A 19,258-nucleotide genomic window follows, 5' to 3' on the forward strand; every position below is an offset into this window, starting at 1 on the left:
GATCTTAAAGGAACTTGGTGAGTGAAAAACGTCAGTCTCAAAAGGAAATGTACTATATGATTCCATTTATATAAAATCTTGATATGACAAAATCAGAGTTAGAGAACAGATTAGTAGTTGCTCTGAGTTGAAAGGAGTGTGAAAAGTGGCAGTGGGTAAAAAAGGATAAACGGAGGATCCTCATAGTTGAACTGTTCTGTGTCTTGATTGTGGTGGTGCTCACATGCACTTATAGATGTCATAATTGTTATACAGCTAAATATGAGTATATGTAAAACTAGTGAAATCTGAATAAAATTGGTGGATTGTATCAATGTCAACTTCCTGTTTGTAATAGTACGGTTATGTTAGTGGTTAATCATTTGGGGAAACTGGATGATGTGTATTGGATCTCTGTATTATTTCTTATACCTGCATGTGAATCTAGGAAAATCTCAAAATAAGTTTAAATGAAGTAATCTATACCAAAATGCCTATATAAATAATTTTCTCTTGGGGCTTTATTTCATCAGGCAATGGTCTAATCATGTCGGATAAAGATGATGACAAGACTCCAGTGATAACCGGAGAAACCCCCATCCTTGAAGATGAAAATTGTGAGCCAGCCAAGAATTCTGAGTCTCCTGACCAAAATGCCAAGCCAGAGAATAAGTCAGAACCTGTAGCATCTACTCGGAAAAGACCCGAGGCCAAGCCTTCCAACGACCTGGAGACTTCAGAAGTTCTCCCTGTTCAGGTATCACAGGTAGCAAGCAAAGCAGAATGTCTGTTAAAATACTGAGTTTAGAAAATGTAGGGGTTAAAAGGAATTTGGAATCAATACCAGTTCAAGAGTGCCCTTCTTTTCGTTGTAGCCATAAAATACAATTTTATTAGTTTTAAAGTGCCTTTATGAGTACTTGCCTGTGCCATGTGGTTCTTAAGTGCCAATAATATGCATCTGTTAGCTAAGCAAAATGTTTCTTTATAAAGCCAAATAATTTGTGTTTGTTCATCCATACTTTTGGCTAATAATTAGATATCTCCTCTATCCATTTTGATTCTCTTCTAATTCTTCCATTTTCCTTTGTGTTTTTGGTTTCCTGCCCACTGAAAAACATAGGAGACTGTTTCCAACCCCCAGACTGGATGGGGCTACTGGGGGAGCTGGGGCAAATCCTTACTCTCCTCAGCCTCAGCTACAGTAGCCACAGTAGGAAAGGTCACCAGTCATTTTGTTATTTTTTTTAAACATTTTATAATATTATTTATACATTTAATTGCTGTACATCATTTAGATTGTGAAGAGACTGACTTTACCCAGCATGACGTATACCTCAGTCCAGCCCAGTTGAGAATACTATACATGTTCTCATCAACAGATAATAAACCATATCTGTGTCTCACAAATGTCTTACCTCTATTTTTTCCCCCAACATTTTGTTATTTTTGATGTGCATTTGGCTACAGATCTGTGTTACAAAGAGAGAGAGAGAGAGAAGTGGATTTGCCCTAGCTTTGGTCACATGACTTTAAACTTCCAAGTTTACTCAAAGGCTTTATCGTTTAGAGAATGCGTTAGTAATGATGGGCTGGTGTATATTGCCACTAGAGTTTGCAGCATTTCCTCATTAGAAGGTTGAAGGCTGGCAATTATCAATATAAATCTATTCTTTGGCCATGATGAATGAATTTTATTTTTTTGTAAAGAGATAGTCTTGTGGCTATAAATTATTTTAAACATTCATAGGTTTGATTTTTGGTTTGTTTCTTCAGTTTTGTGACTAATAGCAAAAAATTGTTATCATTTTTTTTCTCATTAGGACAAGGTATTTCAAATGTCATCGAGAAGGCAGAGACTTCTCTAGGAATTCCTAGTCCCAGTGAAATTTCAACTGAAGTCAAATATGCTGCAGGTCAGTATGTAGCAACATCAAGACCTAGAATTATGAATTGAAGTGGAACAGTTGAGCTCATTTTTCAATAGATATTTATTATCTTGTCCTTAAGACATCATGGGACCATGGTGAGAAAAAGGATTTAGACTCTTTTTTTTTTTTTTTTTTCAAATTTTTACTATAGGATGCCTGTGCTTACCAGAGAGAGAGAGAAAAAGAGAGCCATAATGAGAAAGCATCCCCCAAGGAGCATGGCAATGCCACAATTATCTCTCCTCTGTTTTCTTCCTAGGATTTTGGGCATGCATGCAAACTGGTATGTTTTTCTTTTTTTTGGAGAGGTTTTTGCTATAGGGCGCGTGCGCTCGCCAGTCAGAGATAGAGAGACAGAAAGCGAGAAATCACCCCCCGGGGGGATGGCCACGCCACAACCCCTTCTCCTCCATTCTCCTCTCAGGCTCTTGGACACACACGCACACGTGCCCGGTGTGAGTTTAAGCCACCAGGTCTGGGACTTGAACCATGGTCGACTATGTGGGAGTCCAGCGACATAGCCATTATGCTAACTGCTGGTCCCCAAACTGGTATGTTTTTGAAGTCTCTGGGTCCAGGATTTGAATCACACAGTCAGTTATGTGGGCTCCAGCTTCCTTAAGCCACATTACTTACTGGCTCAGGGCTTGTAATTTTTTTTTTTTAATTTAGTTTTTTTTTTTTTTACTTTTTTCTATAGAGTTTATATGCTGATGGGGGGGGAGGGGAGGGGAGGAGAGGAGAGGAGAGGAGAAAAGTGAGAAATATCCCCTAGCAGGGATGACCACAGTTCCTTCTCCTCCATTCACCTCTTGGGATTTTGGACATGTACCTCGTGTGATTTTCTTTCTTTTTTTTCTTAGAGAGGCTTTTGCTATAGGGCGTGTGCACTTGCCAGACAGATAGAGACAGAGAGCCAGAAAGCAAGAAATCACCCCCAGTGGGGATGGCCACACCGCAGTCCCTTCTCCTCCATTCTCCTCTCAGGATCTTGGGCACACACGTACATGCGCCTAGCGTGAGTTTAAGCCACCGGGTTCGGGACTCAAACTGTGGTCGACTATGTGGGAGTCCAGCGATACAGCCATTACGCGATCTGGTTTGGGACTTAAACCACAGAATCAACCATGTGGGATATAGTGCCTTAACCCCCATACCACCTGCTGGCCCAGGATTTGCAATCTTTAGCTACCAGTTAGAAGTCTGTGTCCTTTAACTGCTCACCTGTCTCTTCACTTTCCACATCTATGAGATGGGATGTCATTTGGTATCTCAAATAACTGTTGTTAATGTTAAGTAAGGTCATGAATCTAGAATGTAAAATTTGCTCAGCATTTTGCTTGGCATAATTGAGTGAATGATTAATAATAATCAGCTGAATTTGAGTCTTTTATGCCAAAAGAAACATATTTTAATGTATTAGTTTGCAGACTGTATTTTGCGTGTGTGTGTGTGTGTGTGTGTGTGAGAGAGAGAGAGAGAGAGTGTGTGTGTGTGTGTGTGTGTGTGTAAGAATTTTTATAAGGAGAGGTTTAATTCTGGAGGCTTGCCTTGATCAAACACATACCTGTTCTCCCTTATACCATAAAGGACAGAAATTATAACCGGGATAAAGAGGCCCTGAGATGAGAAAATAGAAAGCTTTCCAGAGTCTGATTGTGTTTTTCTGTCTCTCAGGGACCTTATTTCTCTTACTCTCACTCCTCTTTTCTAATCTATGGCTTTATTCTCTCAGAGTAGACTGACTTTCTCTGCTTTTCTTCCTCAGCTGCAGTTTTATATTGGAACCTGGTGTAAGTGCCCATCAGAGACTATGTGCCATCAGTTGTTTCCACATCTTAATTCTGGGGGTGGAGGGGAGAGAGAGAGAGAGAGAGAGAGAGAGAGGTGGATTTGCCTTAGCTTAGGTCACATGTCTGTGGGTCAGTTATGGTCAGGAGATAAGATCACAGTGTATAATCACAGCTCTAAAGGACTGTATGTGAATTGGCGTTCTCAGTGATGTCTCCATCAGTTAAATTACTTTGTCTGTAAGTGACAGAATACGTAGGGATCAGCAGTTAGTGTAATGGCTATGTTGCTGGACTCCCATGCAGTTGACCGTGGTTTGAGTCCCGAACCTGGTGGCTTAAACTTGGGCTGGGGACCTGGGCGTGTGTGCCCAAGATCCCGAGAGGAGAATGGAGGAGAAGGGATTGCAGCGTGGCCATCCCCCCTGGGGGGTGATTTCTCGCTTTCTATCTATCTGTCTCTCTCTGTCTTTGAGGTGGGTGATTTCTCGGTTTCTGTCTCTCTGTCTCTCTCTGTCTTTTTGGGTGAGCACATGCGCCCTATAGCAAAAGCCTCTTAAAAAAAAAAAGAATGTGTAACTAAAAGTGAGCTTATTTTTTGTTTCAGAGCTAATTTAGTGATCCCTTTATGTCAGGGTTGCCCTCTTTCCTTTTTTTTTTTTTTTTGGTGGGGGGAGAGGTTTTTGCTATAGTGCTCGTGCACTCACCAGAAAGACAGAGACTGAGAGACAGAAAGCGAGAAATCACCCCCTGGGAGTATGGCCATGCTGCAATCCCTTCTCCTCCATTCTCTTCTTGGGATCTTAGGCATGCACACACACGTACCTGGTGTGAGTTTAAGCCACCGGGTCTGGGGCTCGAACTGTGGTCTACTATATGATAGTCCAGTGACGTAGCCATTATGCCATCTGCTGGTCCCCAGTTTTCTTTATGATTGCCAAATAAGAGTGCAACTCTAAGTATGGTGTTCTGGAACAACTGTTCAAAATCAGGAATTACATGGATGGGGAGTATCATTTCTCCTCATGTGCTTGGTTTTCCAGTAGGTACCAGCATATTTTTTTTTTTTCAGACCTCTTTGGCCAGAGCAAGGTCTCACATTCATCCTGTAGCAGCAGAAAATGTGGGAGAGTGAGTTTAGGACATTATCAGAAACCTTCATATCAGGAAACGGATTAGCAGACAAGGAAAAAGGGAGTTGGAGGTGGCTTTGGATAGTAAACAGTAGCATTTCCATAACGTCTGTAAGTTGGCACCAGGGTGTTTTCAGAAAGGCTTTGGAAAATGAGTGAACATCTGAAGAGTAAGCTATTGATAGTGAGATAACTAGAATTAATGTCTTACAAGGCACCATAAGTTAAAGGAATTTTGGATATTGAGTCTGAAAGTCTCAAGAAGGGCAATTTAGAGAATATGCTGGTTCTCTTCCCATCTCTGAAACTAGCATGGAGAAGATGGTTTATTGTTTGTAGTTCATGGGGAACTAGGACCACTTAGTGGAAGTTATATGGACTTAGATTTTAGGCTAAGGTAGAATTTAGCAGTGAAAAGTTGCCAAGCTAGAATGGACTGACTACCTGTTAGTAATAAGCCTCTCTCATCTTTTAAAGTTCCCAAGGAGAGAGGTCAACTTCTTTGCTAAGACTACTATAGTTAAGATGTGTTTTTTTAGAGCTTTAAGGTAAGCAGCGGCCCGCAGTGGAAATCTTTTGATCATTTTTTAGGGATTTTGTTGTCTGCTTTCCTTTTGTTGGCAGGTAAAGTAATGCAACTTAAATTAACCATCTAAAGCTTGCTTTTAAGTTAGCCTAAGGTGAATCTAGAATAGTCTTACTCTTTAGTTGTAGTTCATGTGCTTTGAGAGATATGTATAGTTCTGTTTATACTGTGTAATCATAGTACATTATCTTTATACAGAGATAGAGTATTTCCTAAATTTATGTACATAATTCAGATATATAAATATTTTTACTTACCCTAAGAAAACTCCCCTAAGCCTCTTTGTAGCCATTTCCTTTCATCTACTCCCAGCTCTTGGCAACCACTTATCTGTTTCAAATTGCCCAAAGTATTATATAACTGGAATAAAGTGGTATATAATCTGTTTATGTATTTATGAATATAGTAGTAGTAGTAGTTCGGGACCAGCAGCTGGCGTAGTATTAGTAGTTCAAAAAACTGGATTTTATTTTTGAAATAAAATGGAAAACCAGTCTATTACAGCTTTTGTTTTAAACTAGATAAATGGTGGGACTAACAGTTGGTGTAGTGGTTATATCGCTGGACTCCCCTGTAGTCGACTGCAGTTTAAGTCCAGGCCTGGTGGCTTCAAACTCATGCCGCGTGTGTGTTTGTGTGTGCCCAAAATCCTGAGTGGAGAATGGAGGAGAAGGGATTGAGGTTTGGTTATCTTCCCAGGGGGCAATTGCTCACTTTCTGTCTTGTTCTGTCTCTCCAGTGAGTGTATGCAGCCTATAGTTAAAAAAAAAGAAAAAGAAAAAAGAAAAATGATTTAAAATAAAACAAAAAGGTCTGGGCTGGCAGGTGGCATGGTGGCTAAAGGCACTGGACTCCCACATGTGTGACTGTGGTTCAAGTCCTGGATCTGGCTGCTTGCTTTCTCACTTTCCTTCTCTTCTCTTCTCTTTCTGTCTCTGCTCAAATTAAAAAAAAAAAAGGTAAATAAAATTAAAAAAAAGAAAGGCAAAACAAAAAGGGCTAAGGCCTTGAGTGAGTGGAAGCAGGATTTAATTTTTAAAAACTTATATAAATGTTAATAAACCAAACTAATTAGGGGATCTTTCCTTCATACTTACACAACCTTTCCTCCTTGTAGGAGACACAAATGCCAAAGAGAGTGGAAACTCCTCCCCAGTGGCTGGGCCTTTTGGTGTATTCTCAACCATCTCTACTGCCGTTCAAAGCACAGTGAGTAAAAAAGTGCAAGTTGGCTTGCTTTCTTCCATTGTTCTAGTGGGTGTGTGGTATCTTTCTCCTCTTTTCCTTGAGAAGCTGTGGGGACTGAGAATTGACGTAAGAGAGTTCTTATAACTGAAGAGTTCATATAACTGAAGATCAATGAACTTTGGTTTTAGGGGTGGAGTGAGAACTATTAGAAAACTTACTTTAAGGAAATGAAGGGAGTAAAGGATAAAGAGTTATAGAGAGGTTGCTATACAATATTTTATGGGCTAGGAATTCTGAGTTTGGTGACCCTAGAAAATATCTCTGCTTTACAAAATATTTTTCTCATAATTAGACCTTTTAGGTAAACTGAAAATGTGATCCTTATGATAGATATGTATTAAAATATGTAATAGATGATTAGAAACATTTTTTAAAGGACTATATAGGAAGCTTAATGTCTTTCTTAATGAGGATGGGTAACTAATACTTTTTTACTTTACCTTTTTTTTTTGGAGAGGTTTTTCGCTATAGGGTGCGTGCACTCACCAGACAGACAGAGAGAGACATAGAGACAGAAAGCGAGAAATCCCCCCCCAGGGGGGATTGTCACGCCGCAATCCCTTCTCCTCCATTCTCCTCTCGGGATCTTGGGCATGCACGTACACGCGCCCGGCATGAGTTTTAAGCCACTGGGTCCGGGACGCGAACTGTGGTCAACTACATGGGAGTCCAGCGACATAGCCATTACGCTAACTGCTGGTTCCCAGAAAGCAAGCCACCAGGTCCAGGACTCGAACTGTGGTCAGCTATGTGGGAGCCCAGCACCCTTAGCCACCATGCCACCTTCTGGCCCCTAGTGTTACTTTACCTTTTTATGGAAGTATGACATGCTACAGAAAAATGAAATCGTAAGTGCTTGGTTTGAATTTTCGGTGTGAAGACATCCAAACTGAGAATCATTGCAGTACATCAGCAACCCCCTATACATACACATGCATGCACACTTGTGCCCTCTCCCAGTCTTCTGTGCCTTCTAACTCCCCACTCAGATAACCGTATCCTGACTTCTACCACCTTAGATTAATTTGCTTGCTTTTCAGCTTTATATAACTGAAATTATATAGCAAATCTTTTGTATCTGACTTCTTTCACACAATGTTTGTACAGTTTATTCATGGTACAGTTTGAGTGGCATATTTCTTTCTTTTTCTTTTGCAGTATTCCATTGTATAATTATGCCACATTTTATTTACTCATTCCACAGTTCATAAGCATTGGGTTAGTTCCCAGTTTATAGCTATTACAGTTAGTACATCTGTGAACATTCTTGTTCATGTCTTCTGATGAGTCTTTACACATTTCTTTGGGTATGTAGCCAGCAGGAGAATTACTGGGTCAGATAGCTATAGTAGACACTGACAGTTTTCTAAAATGGTTATATTTTTTGACATTCTCATAAGCAGTGTATATTTTAGTTGCTCCACATTCTTGCCAGTGCTTGGTATTATCATCAGCCACTGCTTTTATATAATCAAACGTGACAGGTGTATTTTCTGAATATTGGTGTAATGATGTTGCATTTGTTTCTTATCAGCGGGGGATTAGATGCCTTAGAATTTATTGGGAAAAAGACAATGGATGTAATAGCTGAAGGGGATCCTGGATTTAAAAGAACCAAAGGTCTGATGAACCGGAATTCTACACTGTCTCAGGTACTGTTGGTCTTTACCTGTTTTTGTTTTGATCTGAATTTTTGCTTGAGTTAACCTGGAATCTTGTCAGTGTTTCCTTTTCAAGAATTTTTTATGATTTTATTTATTTTTTTAAATTAACACTTTCTTTTTAAGAGCGTGAGAGTTCAAGTGCTTAGGAAAATGCCCAACTCTTTTTCCTTTCTCTGTACTCTCCGTATGAACCTCCTGTTAGTGCAGTGTAAAATGTTAAACCCTGTCAGAGTTGTTTATTGGATTAATGTTCTCTACTTTTGGAGAAACACCTGGTTCCTTGGGTGTTACTTATACTGTCTAGGATCAAATTCTGTATGATCATTTTCTTCCCTGCAGCTCCTGAGCCTATCTGTCAGATTTGAATTGTAATGCCAGAAATGAAAGCTCAGTACGCTACACTATAACCCGTCTTAGTTTTGCTTCCCTCCAGTCTCAGAACTTACCCTCCAGCTCTCATTACTTGCTACAGTGTAATGCTGCCATCTCTTTTTAGATTTTACGAGAGGCAAAGGAGAAAGAAGAACTACGGACCTCTGCTGATGTTGCCATGGAAACAGATAAGAAAACTCATTATGGGCTACTCTTTGATGAATTTCAAGGCCTCTCACATCTAGAAGCTCTGGAGATGCTTTCTCGTGAAAGTGAAATAAAGGTAGTTCCAAACCTAAAACTTTAACTGGAAAAAGTCTCCAAGCAAACGAATACTGCATCATTTACTTTCTCTCTGTGTAGTTGGAAGATGAAATAATTTCAGATGGAGGTTTGAGACTATCTGGAAATATACCAAAACAAAGAGAAAACTAATGTTTGAACTAATTGTTAGAAATAGAATGAGTCAACTTTTGTTTATTTATTTTTTTTTGGAGAGGGTTTTGCTACAGGGTGTGTGTGCTCGCCAGACAGACAGAGACAGCGAGAAATCACCCCCCAGAGAGGATGGTCACACCGCAATCCCTTCTCCTCCATTCTCCTCTTGGGATCTTGGGCCCGCACGCACACATGCCCGGCATGAGTTTTAAGCCACCGGGTCCGGGATGCGAACCACGGTCGACTACATGGGAATCCAGCGACATAGCCATTACGCTAACTGCTGGTTCCCAACTTTTGTTTATTTAAATTTAAAAAAAAACAAACAAAAAATGAAAGATTTTAAAAAAGACTTAGTGGCACATTGGTTATTTTTCCTTTACCTTGATCCTTCTGATCCTCCTTCTTTTTCTTTCTTTCTTTTTTTTTTTTTTGGAGAGGTTTTTGCTATAGGGCGCATGTGCTTGCCAGCGAGACAGAGACAGAGAGACAGAAAGCAAGAAATCACCCCCCCCCCGCCCCCGCGGGGGATGGCCACGCCACAGTCCCTTCTCCTCCATTCTCCATTCGGGATCTTGGACATGCACTCACATGGGCCTGGCATGAGTTTAAGCCACCGGGTCTGGAACTCGAACTAAGGTTGACTACATGGGAGTCCAGCAACATAGCCATTACGCTAACTGCTGGTCCCTTCTTTTTCTTTCTTTTAGGTTTCTTTAAGCTATCAAGAAGTTTGTTTACATAAGCTACCAATTTGTATACAGTTACCTGTTAGTTTTTAATTGATTAATAATTTTTTCAGCACATCCCCATCGTTGAGCACTAACACTTTCTAGACATTTTTGGCTCATATTATTTTTGGAAGTACAAATTTTCACTACCTTTCTGTAATAACCAGTTTCTTGTGTTAAGTTTCTTAAGCAATAACTGGTACTGGCTAATGAGCTCGTAATTTTGACTTCAATTGGATTTACAATCTCATCTCTATTTGAGAATATTCTTTCTCTTTCTTACTTCCACAACTTTTTATTATCTTATGTCCATCCAGGTGAAATCTATCCTTAATTCTCTGAGTGGGGAAGAATTAGAGACTCTAAAACTCGAATTAGAGCAACTCAAAGAAGCATTTTCCCTAGCAGAGTTTTGTGAAGAAGAGGACGAAGAAAGAAAAGGTAATGTGAAAATTCAGCATTTGAGTAAAGATGATACTGTATATTTATATATAGTGCACTGCTCTTGAAATAAATTATTTGCTCTCTTAATTATATCAGCCTATGCTTTTTTTTTTTTTCCAGTGAGAGTTTTCATGCAGCCTTAGCCCATGTCTCCCCTCATCTTCCATATTGCTTCTCCAACTTAGTTTTTGCCTGTCCTTGCAGTTAAAGAGCTGCTCATCAGATTCTTGTCTCAGTTTGACTATTCATCTCTATGGGCTTTTATATCCCTAGATACTTCACTCATCCCTTACTGACTCCTGTTTGTTTGTTTCTATTTATGTACTGCCTTGCGTCCTAGAAAGTCAAACTGTCTAGCTATATAACATCTCATTAAATGACATCCTATTCTAAGTAAAGATACTGGTCCTGATGAGAAAACGATTCCTGGATATAAGTTTTTAAAGTTGTCCTGAGGTACTGGGAAGGCACTATAGTATGGCGATAAAATGCGGGTTTTAAAGCTAAATTTAGATCCACAATCAAGATCTACCGTTTACTGAGCCATGTGATCTTGGAAAGTCACCTAACATCGAGCTTTTCTTTCCTCACCCATATAAAGAGTATGCTAATTCCTCCTGAGGACTAAATGAAATCTTATGTTTTACTTGTGGCACATAGTAAGCACTCAACACATGGTGGCATAAAGTTGTTTTTATTATTAGGGAAACATAAGTAAATAAATAAAAATCTGCATTTTAAAAGTCTCACTTAGCAGGAAACTCAGAAATTAATGTTGATTTGCTAAAGTTGCTCCATTGTTTCTAAACAAGCCCTGGTATGACAACCCCCAGCTATTTATAAACTTAATTTATTTGTACATGGGGCCATTAACAGTATTTGTTCAAGTTAGTCAACATCTGGCTGTGCATAGTAATCAGAAATCCTACTCTTTAGAGGAGTCTAAGGAGTTTTCTAAACAGATGGATTTGTGTTTATATTTTCTCCCATACTTTTTTTTTTTTTTTTTACCAGTGATCAGGACTCCATAAAGATAGCACTGGATTCACCCCACTTTCCACTCTACCTCAGCCCTCCTCAGTGATTTTGGATGAGAATACAACAGTGATGTTGGTATTTAATTGTCTCTCAGTGAAGCTGTTAAAAAAATGTTAAGACAGTGTAGTTGGCAGAGGGGAAAACAGTAAACTGGTTCTGGTGATGTTGGTCACCTCCGTTTCCTATCAGCGTCCATAGTCCTTGCTCTTGCATCGGAAGGAGTCTTCCTTCTTGGGAAGACACCACCCTCTCTCCAGACTCCCTCCAAAGCAGTAGCACTGTCTCTTCCCATCCTTACACACATTTGTATTCTAGTACAACTACTTTGTGGACTCAGTTCCATGGAGAGTACATGACAGTGATCTCCAGGTTTTCATCACACCTTCGGCAGTAAGGTTTTTGAGCACTCAGTTGTAACTTATATTTGAATGTTTATAAATTATATACATGTACTACTATGAAAATAAATTAGTTACACTGTAAAATGTGCCCTAAAACAGAATTTTTTTTTATGGAATAAGATAAATTTCTATAAAAGGTTCATTACTTTTTTCCCATACTCAGAATTATTTTGTGAATATTTTTGGGTGTATGCATTCCACTATGGATTCATATTCATTGCTTCTGTCAAAATAATTTAGAGCTTAGTTGGGAAAACAAGATGCCTAAGAGTTAGTTTCAGATTTTAGATAGTAAAATATTATTGGGAGTTATTTATATGAGTTACATGTTATAGGTCATAGTTGTATCAGTGAGTTCAGCTTTTTTCTTCTTTTTTTTGGGAGAGGTTTTTTTTTTTTTTTGCTATAGGGCGTGTGTGCTCGCCAGACAGACAGAGACAGAGAGACAGAAAGTGAGAAATCACCCCCCCGGGGGCGGGGATGGCCACGCCGCAATCCCTTCTCCTCCATTCTCCTCTCAGGATCTTGGGCACGCACGCACACGCTCCTGGCGTGAGTTTAAGCCGCCAGGTCCGGGACTCGAACCGTGGTCAACTACATGGGAGTCCAGCGACATAGCCATTACTCTAACTGCTGGTCCCAGTGAGTTCAGCTTTTGTCAAACCATATTATATGTGAGAAAACTAAATCATTTGAATTTTCTGCCACAAACACCGTGAGAGACAGACAAAAAGAGAGTGAATAGAGAGAGAAAAGCCAAGATACATTTTTCTTTTTTTTGTTGATTTTGGAGAAGATGCCAGTTATGAAGTGGTAATTTGCACTGGCAAGCCATAGTCTGGTGACTTAAGAAATACTCATTTAAATTTTCAGTGCCAAAACATTTCTGTGTACAAGAATTCTGACTTTTTTTCTATGTTGAGAAAAGCCTTGGGTTGGGCCTCAAGTCGGGGCATGGGTAGGATTTAGTTCAGTGGAGAGGGAGAGCATTTCCTACCTTTGGGTGTGTGTATTATTATTTTTTTTTTATCTTGACTCACACATTTGCTTGTATGTTTCTCAAGTATAAGTGTTCCACTTTCCCCATCATCTCTCACTAAGCTCACTCCTGACAGCTTCCTTATTGTCTTTCCAACACTGTGGACTCCTTTGTCCTTTTTTTTTTTTACTATCTAGTGTTATCTCTTCCCAAGTCCTGAATCATTGTTTTAATCTTTCTGCCTCTGTTCTTGTTCTCATCTCTAATCCATTCGCCACCCAGCAGCCCAAGTGATGTTTCTTAAATTTAAATTTCATCATGTTTGTCTCTTCTTGAAACCATTTAGTGGTTCCTTACCTCCTCAGTATGAAGCTCGAATTCTTCACCATCATTTATAAGGGGATCCTTCTTTATCTGAATCCTACCCACCTTTCTAGTTTCATTCCACCCCTCTTCTTCCCCTTAGGTTACATTCTCTCAGCCATATGGAAATTCTTATCATGGTTTCTGTTACCACTGTGTTTTTGCACTTGTTTCTCTGCCTGCAACTCTTTCCATTTTCCTGTTAATTTGTACATTTTTCCTGTTCCAGTTTAAATTCCACTCCGTTGGAAGCACATGCACAATGTCCGCTTAGTATTCTGCCTCCCCCATTCTCCATTCATGTTACTGGGACCTAATGCAGAGAGCACAGGATTTGGAAGGGAGTGGGATGGACAAGGACTTCTAATCTTTGCTTTCTGATCTAGAGGAAATTACTTCATCTTTTATATTCCTCATTTCTTTACTTCTAAACTGGGATAATGGCACTTACTTTACAAGTCCATTGAAAGATTCTTTGATATACCTAAGAGGATTCTCTAAGTACTAAGGCACCAAGTTATGTAAATCGCTGCTGCTGTTGTTACTACTGCTACTGTTGTTCTTATTACCTATCATTCCTCTCCTCTTTCTCCTTGCCTTTTCCTCACGGTCCTCAGCCATCTTTCTGGAGTGTTTTATATGGGACTTGGTTTTTTTAGGGGATGAAGATTTTACCAAAGAAATAACAGAGCTGTTTTCCCAGCTGCACATCTCCTCTAAACCAGAGAAACTTGCCAGGGTAAGTTACTACTTGTGAAGTACTTGTATTATTTTACTTGTAAGAATTTAGTGGATTAAGAACATATGATTGTAAATTCCTGGCCGATGTATCACTAAAATCGAGGATATATTCTTGGTATGTGCAGAAGAGGTTTCACACCTCTTTTTGCCTCCTGCTTCCCCGGGTTAGTGTGTTTAACTCACATCTGCCCCCCTCGACACTTGTCCTGTGCCTACCTGTTTTCATTTGGAATGCTTTGCTGGCTAAATGCTTTATTTAGGCCACTGCGTTGGTCATTTAAAGTTGTCAGTGCTGACCAGTCTGCATGATACCAATGGGCAAGATTATGAGGTCTCACTGTTATCAGGACTCTGAGTGACTCAGAGATGATGAGGTGTGGCCTCTGCCCTTAGGGAGCTGGAGGTTGCAATTTCCAAGTCCAGTGAGTGAGTCAGATGATTATTTAGCACTTGGAAATGAGATAGTCCCATAGCCAAGGCCCTGGTCTTTGGATGGGCTTCCTGAGCTGTATTATCACATCTAGAACAGGGGGCTTTAGTCAAAGTTCTTTTTCCAGGGTAGTACCCTCTATATCAGTGCTTGTTTATGGGACACTATTCACTGGGTCATGGGCTTCTTGCTGCCTCTTTACTCACCTCTCCCTAACTAGAAAACATGTCAGGACCAATCAGCAGTATACACACATTGCTTCCTGGCCAGGCAGAGCGGATAGCAGTTGTATAGTCAGTCCAGTTAGCTTGCCCCCACACCCCAGGGTAAAGAATATGATGCTTGGTGTGTTGTTTCACTCTCCCATGTGTAGTGAAATGCTGCATTCTCCAATAAAGCTGAAGATCACTCATAGGATAACTCATCTCCCTCTCGACTGCAGCACTTCAAAGTAGTATTTTTGATCTTACAGTGTTTTTTTGTTTTGAAAATAATATCAGACTTAGAGAAAGTTATAAGAATGATACAAATAACATTTATTGCTTTTTATACAAATTCACTGTGGTAACATTTTGTCTTATTTGCTTAATAATTTGCGCTTGTGCATATGTTCTTTATGTATATATATGCAGATACAGTATAATTTCATTTTATTATTTTTAATGGATGCATAGTAATTGTACACATTTGTGGGGTACAGTTTTGTTTTTAGTACATTAATACTATGTGTAATGATCAAATTGGAATAATTAGCATACCTATCATCTCAAACATTTGTCATTGCTTTGTTGGGAACATTCAAAATCTCTTTAATCTGAAATATACAATAAAGTATTGTCTTTAGACTTTTTTTCTTTATTTATGATAGAGTGCATGCACACAGAGAGAGAGAAAGAGAGAAAGAGAAATGAGTACCCTCCATGGGCTCTAGTTATGCCGCAGTTCCCTTCCTCTAGTTCTCCAGCCCCTCAGAGTTTGGGCATTTGCACACATGCTTGGTATGTTTAAGACTTATCTGGCTGGAGATTTGAACTGCAGAGCCATGTGGTATCCAGCTTCTCTTGAGCAACACATTACTGCTGTACTCCAGAGCCAGCCCTCTACATAAATTATTGTCAGTGTACTATGTAACACCAGAATATGTTCATCTTATCTAACTAATTTTGTATCTGTTTTCCATCATCTTTCTATCCTTGTCTACTCTTTACCATTCCTAGCTGGTAGTAATCACTGTTCTCCTGTCAGCCTAGCCATGGTAGCAGAGGCAGTAGGGACGCTGTGGTGCAATGCTGGAAACCATGTGAGAAGGGTCTAGGTTTGCATACCGTGTCTACCTTAGCATGGCGGGAGTACCTATAGGCTGTGTTCTCATGATCCTGGGTTTTGTTTTTTGTTTTTGTTTTTGTTTTTGAGAGGTTTTTGCTATAGGGCATGTGCGCTCGCCAGACAGACAGACAGAGACAGAGAGACAGCGAGAAATCCCCCCCAGGGGGAGTGGCCACACCGCAATCCCTTCTCCTCCATTCTCCTCTTGGGATCTTGGGCACGCACGCACACTCACCTGGCATGAGTTTTAAGCCACTGGGTCCTGGCCTCCAACCGCGGTCGACTATGTGGGAGTCCAGCGACATAGCCATTACACTAACTGCTGGTCCTCCATGATTCTGATTTTGAGGAGGGATCATGTCATGAAGGCTCTGTTGAGGGTGCCTCCTTCTTTCTCTGTCTATCTCTCTCTCTCTGGCTCTTTCTCAGAAAATAAAGTAAGTAAACTTAAGAAAAATATCACTATTCTACTGTCTACTTTTATGAGGTCATTTTTTAGTGTCTACATGAGTGAGAACATACGGTCTTTCTCTTTCTGTGCCTTGATTATTTCACTTAATGTCCTCCAGGCCCATCTATGTTGCCTGAAACAACATGATTTCATTCTTTGTAATAGCTGAATGGTATTCAATTGTGTGTGTGTATACCATATTTTCTTGATCTATTTGTTGATAGGTTGTTTTTATTTCTTGACTTGTGAAGAGCGCTGCAGTAAGTATTGAAGTGCAGATATCTATATGACATACTTATTTCTTTTCCTTTGGATATCTGCCTAGCTGGAGGATTTCTGAATCATTCAGCAGTTCCATTCTTTTTTTTTTTTTGATCAGCAGTATACACACATTGCTTCCTGGCCAGGCAGAGCGGATAGCAGTTGTATAGTCAGTCCAGTTAGCTTGCCCCCACACCCCAGGGTAAAGAATATGATGCTTGGTGTGTTGTTTCACTCTCCCATGTGTAGTGAAATGCTGCATTCTCCAATAAAGCTGAAGATCACTCATAGGATAACTCATCTCCCTCTCGACTGCAGCACTTCAAAGTAGTATTTTTGATCTTACAGTGTTTTTTTGTTTTGAAAATAATATCAGACTTAGAGAAAGTTATAAGAATGATACAAATAACATTTATTGCTTTTTATACAAATTCACTGTGGTAACATTTTGTCTTATTTGCTTAATAATTTGCGCTTGTGCATATGTTCTTTATGTATATATATATGCAGATACAGTATAATTTCATTTTATTATTTTTAATGGATGCATAGTAATTGTACACATTTGTGGGGTACAGTTTTGTTTTTAGTACATTAATACTATGTGTAATGATCAAATTGGAATAATTAGCATACCTATCATCTCAAACATTTGTCATTGCTTTGTTGGGAACATTCAAAATCTCTTTAATCTGAAATATACAATAAAGTATTGTCTTTAGACTTTTTTTCTTTATTTATGATAGAGTGCATGCACACAGAGAGAGAGAAAGAGAGAAAGAGAAATGAGTACCCTCCATGGGCTCTAGTTATGCCGCAGTTCCCTTCCTCTAGTTCTCCAGCCCCTCAGAGTTTGGGCATTTGCACACATGCTTGGTATGTTTAAGACTTATCTGGCTGGAGATTTGAACTGCAGAGCCATGTGGTATCCAGCTTCTCTTGAGCAACACATTACTGCTGTACTCCAGAGCCAGCCCTCTACATAAATTATTGTCAGTGTACTATGTAACACCAGAATATGTTCATCTTATCTAACTAATTTTGTATCTGTTTTCCATCATCTTTCTATCCTTGTCTACTCTTTACCATTCCTAGCTGGTAGTAATCACTGTTCTCCTGTCAGCCTAGCCATGGTAGCAGAGGCAGTAGGGACGCTGTGGTGCAATGCTGGAAACCATGTGAGAAGGGTCTAGGTTTGCATACCGTGTCTACCTTAGCATGGCGGGAGTACCTATAGGCTGTGTTCTCATGATCCTGGGTTTTGTTTTTTGTTTTTGTTTTTGTTTTTGAGAGGTTTTTGCTATAGGGCATGTGCGCTCGCCAGACAGACAGACAGAGACAGAGAGACAGCGAGAAATCCAGGGGGAGTGGCCACACCGCAATCCCTTCTCCTCCATTCTCCTCTTGGGATCTTGGGCACGCACGCACACTCACCTGGCATGAGTTTTAAGCCACTGGGTCCTGGCCTCCAACCGCGGTCGACTATGTGGGAGTCCAGCGACATAGCCATTACACTAACTGCTGGTCCTCCATGATTCTGATTTTGAGGAGGGATCATGTCATGAAGGCTCTGTTGAGGGTGCCTCCTTCTTTCTCTGTCTATCTCTCTCTCTCTGGCTCTTTCTCAGAAAATAAAGTAAGTAAACTTAAGAAAAATATCACTATTCTTCTGTCTACTTTTATGAGGTCATTTTTTAGTGTCTACATGAGTGAGAACATACGGTCTTTCTCTTTCTGTGCCTTGATTATTTCACTTAATGTCCTCCAGGCCCATCTATGTTGCCTGAAACAACATGATTTCATTCTTTGTAATAGCTGAATGGTATTCAATTGTGTGTGTGTATACCATATTTTCTTGATCTATTTGTTGATAGGTTGTTTTTATTTCTTGACTTGTGAAGAGCGCTGCAGTAAGTATTGAAGTGCAGATATCTATATGACATACTTATTTCTTTTCCTTTGGATATCTGCCTAGCTGGAGGATTTCTGACTCATTCAGCAGTTCCATTCTTTTTTTTTTTTTGCTATAGGGCGCATGTGCTTGCCAGACAGACAGAGAGTGACAGAGAGATAGAAAGTGACAAATCACCCCCCAGGGGGATGGCCACGCCACAATCCCTTCTCCTCCATTCTCCTCTTGGGATCTTGGGCATGCATGCACATGCACCTGGCATGAGTTTAAGCCACCGGGTCTGGGACTCGAACCATGGTTGACATAACCATTATGCTAACCGCTGGTCCCAGGCCTCATTATTTTTTAACTAGAAAAAAAAAGTGTTTGGAAATCCTAAGCTCAGATGTGCCTTTTAATTCTTAAGCCTCCAAATCTCTCTGGAGGGAAGTTCCAGACTGCCTTTGGGGGTGGGTAACATTAATAATTTTGGAAAGGGATAATAAATCACTTTGCATTGGCACAGTAGTTCATGATGATTTCACTTAACTGTATTTTTTATTATGAGAGGTCACTTTGGGTATGCTCTGCCTACTAAAATACCTCCTTCAAATGTATTAAATTTATGGTATCAGCTTTCTTTTATGTGGCCTTAAAACTCTCCATTTTTCTTTCCTTTTTAATCTCAGATAAATCAGTCCCTAGTTTTTTTCTCTCATTTTATCTTTTCAAAGAGAGTGCAGAGAATTTCACATATTGCTTGTACTATTACTCAACAGTTAGGATTCTTCCCGGCCTCATCTCTCACTGTTCTCTACTGTAAATCTCACCCATGCAGCCTCATCTCCTGTTATGCTCCCCATTCTCTATTCTCCCCATTCTGGTCTTTGTTCTGTTTCTACAAGAACAGCTAGACCAAGCTGATTTCCTTGTACTTACAACTCTTTGCATAAATATTTGTATGGCCAGTTGCTTGTTATCTGTCCTTCAGATTTCAGTTCAGATTTCACTCTTTAGAAATCCTTGCCAACCACCCAGACTCAAGCACTCTTTGCCCACTC

General features: G+C 39.9%; 1 protein-coding gene across 1 annotated transcript in view; it reads left to right on the top strand.

The window, feature by feature from the left end:
• The first annotated feature begins 480 nt into the window (after window positions 1-480).
• Window positions 481-19,258, top strand: part of FAM114A2 (family with sequence similarity 114 member A2) — a 32,964-nt gene continuing 14,186 nt past the window's right edge. The window contains exons 1-8 of the mRNA XM_006172238.3: window positions 481-736; window positions 1,103-1,196; window positions 1,803-1,895; window positions 6,537-6,638; window positions 8,195-8,319; window positions 8,828-8,986; window positions 10,190-10,313; window positions 13,757-13,836. Of these exons, the coding sequence (XP_006172300.2) occupies window positions 527-736; window positions 1,103-1,196; window positions 1,803-1,895; window positions 6,537-6,638; window positions 8,195-8,319; window positions 8,828-8,986; window positions 10,190-10,313; window positions 13,757-13,836 (987 nt within the window). The 5' untranslated portion in view covers window positions 481-526. The remainder of the gene's footprint in view (window positions 737-1,102; window positions 1,197-1,802; window positions 1,896-6,536; window positions 6,639-8,194; window positions 8,320-8,827; window positions 8,987-10,189; window positions 10,314-13,756; window positions 13,837-19,258) is intronic.

The sequence above is a fragment of the Tupaia chinensis genome, unplaced genomic scaffold (genome assembly GCF_000334495.1).
Source record: "Tupaia chinensis unplaced genomic scaffold, TupChi_1.0 Scaffold143796_1, whole genome shotgun sequence".
NCBI lineage: Eukaryota > Metazoa > Chordata > Mammalia > Scandentia > Tupaiidae > Tupaia > Tupaia belangeri.